Raw genomic sequence first — 5886 nt, 5'->3', positions numbered from 1 at the left:
CTCCTTTCCAAGGACCTGCTTATGAGAGAGGATTACGAGCTTGTTAATTCCAGACCAACACGGACTGCAAAAGTGAGACAGCTCTTAGATGTCTGTGAGAGCCAGGGTGAGGACTTTGCCAGGATTATTGTTCAAAAGCTCAAAGACAATAAACAAATGGGTCTGCAGCCCTATCCAGAATCCTGCTCTCCAACTTCCAACATGTCTTTATTGAATAGCATGGGTGAAATCAGAAAGAATTTTTAACATTTCGACCAAGCCTGTTGCTATGTGAAATTCTTAAACATGTACAACTGCAAAAAGCTCCTGCTGTCATTCAGAAAGAGAGTTTATTTTGAATGTTTGACTCCAGTAACGTGAATGGCTGTTTTACTCACATATCTCAATAATAATAGAAATACTTTATTTTGTGTTGACTTTAGCATTTTAATCTAAATAAATAACTAAGCATACTATTACCACTGTATGCAAATTTATTTTTGTTATATTTTAATGTAGCTGCTACAACTGTAGTAGTCTAGATTTTTTGTAGTTTTTTAGAGAAGAACTTAGCGCCCACTTTTTAGACGTGAGCTTTATGTATTTTTCAGCCTCGATTTAGGTAATAATGCCTTCAGCTGTACTTTTTCTAATCATATGCCAAAATGTACTCCTGGCTTCCACTTTTCCATCTGTACAGAACATCCGGAGAGTTAGACTTTTGTCTCGTTTAAGAAGAAAAAGAAACGCCGTGGCCTGTTATCAGAATCAGAGGAGTAATAGAATTGCCGCATTGTATGTGAGATTCTATACAGTACGAAGAATTGTTTGGGTTTTTTTTAATTTTGCATCACTTTCAGTTCATTTGAATACAGTAGTAGCATTTTCTTTGATTTCAAAGTACAATCCCAGCTTCCACAGTTTTCCTAAAGAATTGACAGTATAACAGATCAGTATTTTTACTTGTAGCAGATTTTATTACTGAACCTATCATTTGTGTAGAAAACTATCCACAAATAATCCAGTAAACTGGATGCACAATAAAATATACTATAATCACAAAGTTTAAACACAGATCCAATTATTTTTAAAGTTTTAAATGACTACTTCACAATTCAGGGAAGGGAAAATCATTGCGCAGTGTTCCCCATGTGTAAAAGTGTACATGACTTGGACATGCGCGTGCTTTTTAATTTATTAATAGTTGACCTGTGAGAGGTTTTGAGTTATTGTGCACTAGCGCACATCTCAGCTACGGGCTGGAGTTTTTAATTATTTTTTGAACACTTATTTACGGTTGTGTTACTGTTGCAGGCTTAATGGAATACTCCACCCAAAAATGACCACTTTTTATATGTTACTTACCCCATGTAGTTTGTACAGTAGTAATGGATGAGAAAAATTTGTAATCTCACATTTACATGTAGAATGTCTTATGATTGGATCTTTCTTGAATTTTTTGTGCTCTTTTTTTACAGTGATCATGGTCTTCCGGATGTCTTTTCAAGGTTTTCTGACTCAAATGTAGCTCTCCAGCCATTAAACTGGCACATTATTTAGGTCATAGGCTGAGGTTTCACTGATGGGATGCACATTGAACGCAATCTCCAGGGTCATCTTACCAGCAATATAGGCCCCTGGACAAAGTAGTGCACCAGGTCCCCTGTTTAGATAGTAAAACAAAAACATGCATAGGCATCAGAAACATTGTGGGCCCCCATGCTCCTGGTGCTCTCGGCCATTGCCCATATGTTAAAACAGCCCCGAACTGGGTCCGATGAATTCATAAAATGTATGCCTGGTATTATAATTTGGCAAATTAATGCTTTGTGAACCCTCAAGGCAAAAGAAACATTGTGGGCCCCCATTTCCTTGGGGCAGTGCCCATATGTGAATACTGCCCTGAACTGGGTGCAATGAATTCATAAAATGTATGCCTGGAGTTATAATGTGGCAAAATAATGCTTTGAGAACCCTCACACTTTAGTTAATTACACAATATGGCCATTTCCTTTTATGCACATATACGTATATATACAAATATTCATTTATGTCTATGCAACCAGAGTGTAAGTATGGCTAAGAAAAAAAAAAAAATTATTAAACCCACCACTCAAGAGATATCATCACAGATTAACTCAATGCAGTTACTAGGTCTGACTTACACCAAAGTCAATATTTCACATATAGAAATCAATAATAAAGAAAAAAACACAAATGAAGATGAAATCAATGGTGCTCTTAGTTGGAGCTCTTATGCAGTACACAATCCACGAGGTACTCACAGCGTCCTTCTAGATCTTTCGTCACACTCCACTTTTACATCCACGATGAAACACAGGAATCCCCCAGCTCCACCTTGGAACCACCCATATCTTCATCTTGATGCATGATAAATCTGCGTCCACTTTTTCTAATTTCTTTTAGCTAGCAAATTCCAACAATGTAGGCATCCAACATTTCAGCCGTGCAACACTTTTTCCCAAAGCCGATCTCCCTTTTCATCTGTGCTCATGTGAGCCAGTCCCACTCAGTGCCTTCTCACGGGTAACATTAACATGAACAGAAAATAAACTTGCCCCTCTCGACTTTCTTTATCGCGCTTTTGGTTTGTTTTTATTTTTTGTTTTGTTTCTCTCTCTTTTTCTTATGCCCTCGTTTAACACTCTACACCATCTCTCTGCCTCCATGCCATAGACCTCCTTCCTTGTTTTATTCTTCTCTGTCATCTCTCAAAAAAAGAAAATCTCATTGGAGAACTAACAGTGCACTCTATCTTGATTGGAGGTAAAGAGCACCAATCACGTCTCTCTGTTCCTGTGTTCTTTTCGAAAGACCCTATTTACTGTTACATCCAACTAGTAGGGGCACTAAACAAGGAATCCATTTCTGCAGTTTGTTTTCTTTCCCTGAAGGCTTTATTAATAAAAAGTAAATAATTTTTTCAAAAAGTAAATAATGTTTTCACACCATTTTATTCGAATAACTTTTGTCGCTATTTTGTGGATTTCGCTTTGTTTGTTACATAGGTAACATTTCCTACAGTTCTCTGGGATGGTGTGATGATGACATCATTGATGTTACTATTTAAGGGTCACCCTTTTTAGTTCTAAAGTATTTGAGATTGGCTACAAATCATTCAATTTCTTGTCGATCATTTCTTTGCATTTTATGGCTTTTAAAGACCGCTTTCCTTCTAACTTTAGACTACAGTTTCAGTTCTGACCTTTTTTTGTTTTGACGAAAGATAGGAGTGCTTTCTGGTTAATGAATGACAATGTTTTCTCTTCCAATCCTTTTCGAAAAATCCTTCAGTCTAGCTGAAGCAGAAGAGAATTGAGATAACAGTTTGTTATATAATTATGGTGTCTAATGGCCAGTGCTGGACAGCAGCAAAGAACATCAAAAATGTTCCATGAAAAAAATCGGTAACACTCTTCATTGTGTCCATAATTACACTGTAACTACTATGTAATTACCTGTATAAGTATAGTGTAACTATGACTTATTACTCCGTACTTACTGTGTAAAAGAAAGTAATGTTATAGTTACTCAGTTATTTTTATTCCACCATTTGAAAAAGATCTTGCAATATCATCGAAAACCTATGCAGTTATCACTGCAATTTTCCATTAAAATTACCCAGACCATGTAACATCTGTTACATAGTTGTAGTTACATACTCTAAAGTTTTTTTTACATTTTGAAAGTACAGATACAATAAGTACACTTGTTTTTGGATCAGTGATAAATTGTTACATTGTAATTATATAAACTGTGGAATACCAATGACAACTGAGTAATTAACTGTAGCGTTACTTTGTATTACACAGTAAGTACAGAGTAATAACTCATTGTTACACTGTAAGTATACAGGTAATTACATAGTAGTTACAGTGTAATTATGCACACTTAATGTAAAGTGTTACTCTATTTGTGTTGCACATTCCACAACAGTCCAATTGTATGCTCACATTGTGTTGCATGCTTGTATTTTTAGAAAAATTGTTAAATAAATCACTTCTGGAGAAAGCTCCTAAGCATTAGAATGAAGAGTTGTCCCTCTGCCTCATTCATCGGGCAGGAGTCCAGCCAAGATGTATCGACCTGCAGAGCCACAACACCATACGTCACTGCAAGATTACGCCAGCAGTTTTAGGGAGGAAGTGACATCACCACATGTCTAGACCCAGTGTTTGGTAATAAATATTAATAGACTTCCGTCCTATAACTGCTGGCATAGACCTGCAGTGACGTATGGTGCTCTGGCTCTGCAGTTGGATATTATTGGTCCAGCATAGTAACAGCTTATTCTATTGGCTAACATTGTACTCATGTGATATCAACAAAAAAAAATGCATTGAGAAACATGTAAAGCTAAAGATTAAAAGTTAAAGAAAAGTGAGTGAAAACATTATTTCAGGAAGAGAATCTGTCTCATGCTTATATTCAAGATACCCCAACAAGCAGAAGGTCAATTCACCCGTCAGTTTCACAAACAGCCACTAAATGGCCTCGAGGTAATTATGAATATAAAAATAACAACGGAAGGTGAGTTTACCATTCGAATGCTTATTTGCATCTCAGCCCATTCCATTTTCTGGAGGTTGTAAACAATTTGTGTGTTTGGGACGTTATTAGCCCACTACTGGGCGACCTGACGTGTGGGTTATGCGACACGAGTGATATGAGATGATTTTGATTGGGGTGTTGGTCTCCGTAGTTGCCGATTCTAGCAGAAATGTTCTTATCTTCATTCTGCATTAAAATGCTATCCATACAAATAGTATGGGGTGAGCAATTTACAAAAAAATTAGATCATTTTTGAGTAGGGTATTCCTTTAATTATGTATATTGACAAGAAATGATATTTGACATTTTCTGAAATCTTTATTAAGATGTTGATAAGTTGCCTTTAAATTAGTGGGGTTTTTTTTGTTTTTTTTACTGTAAAACCAAGTGTTATGTGCAAATGCGTATGGCAGAGCCAAGGAAAATGCAGGAAAGGTAGATAAACACATAAAGTACTGTACTGTGTTGCCTGGTGGGTGATATTTTGAACTTAAACCCAAAGAGCCACGGGTGAAGCTGGCAGCTTAGCGCAATAATTTGCTGTCTGTGTGTGTAAACTGGGATTACTTCGTGCATCATATGTAATATGAAAGACACAGCGTGCAAGTTGATTATTTGTTCAGTGCCCTCTAAATGTCATGTCTACGTGCCAGTGTGGCAGCACAAATATCTGCTGCAAGTTTATTGACTGTTTTGAGCCCATTGGCACTTTATGGCACTGCAATGCTGCCAGATCCTCTGACTCTATTTACAGTCCATTTGTGTGAAATAAACTGAAATCATGACCTAACATTTAACATTCTTTCATTATAAATGTCTTTATCATTTATAATATGTTTACCGTAGAATGTTTTTTACATCAAGACAGAAATATCCATTTTGCTAGGCTAGTTTACTTTGCCTACCGTATGTAAGCAATGAGTACAACTTTTCACCTAAAAGCTATTGCTGCTGCTTCTTCATGTTTCAGCTGCTCCCACAGTGGATCATCCATCTCCATCTATCCATGTCTTTTACATCACTTTCTGTGACACTGACTGCCTCCATGTCCTCCCTCACCACATCCATAAACCTCCTCTTTAGCCTTCCCCTTCTCCTCTTGCCTGTCAGTTCCATCCTCAACATGCTATTCCTAATATTCCCCTCATCTCTCCTCTGCACGTGCCCAAACCATCTCACTTGGTACTCAAACTGTCGTACTTGTGTTATCCCTCTAATATTCTCATTCATAATCCTGTCTACCCTCATTACTGTGAGTGAAAATCGTAGCATCTTCAACTCTGCCACTTCCAGCTCTGCCTCCTGTCTTTTAGTCAGTACCACCATCTCCAAACC

The 5886-nt window shown here is 37.1% G+C and overlaps 1 protein-coding gene across 1 annotated transcript in view; it reads left to right on the top strand.

Moving 5' to 3' along the window:
- Window positions 1-1049, top strand: part of ripk2 (receptor-interacting serine-threonine kinase 2) — a 103317-nt gene extending 102268 nt beyond the window's left edge. The window contains exon 12 of the mRNA XM_051929262.1: window positions 1-1049. This exon is cut by the window's left edge and continues 122 nt beyond it. Within this exon, the coding sequence (XP_051785222.1) occupies window positions 1-246 (246 nt within the window). The 3' untranslated portion in view covers window positions 247-1049.
- Window positions 1050-5886: the final 4837 nt, after the last annotated feature.

The sequence above is a fragment of the Erpetoichthys calabaricus genome, chromosome 6, assembly GCF_900747795.2.
Source record: "Erpetoichthys calabaricus chromosome 6, fErpCal1.3, whole genome shotgun sequence".
NCBI lineage: Eukaryota > Metazoa > Chordata > Cladistia > Polypteriformes > Polypteridae > Erpetoichthys > Erpetoichthys calabaricus.
Note: the sequence above shows the minus strand (reverse complement) of the source record. Positions and strands in the feature narration are given on the sequence as shown.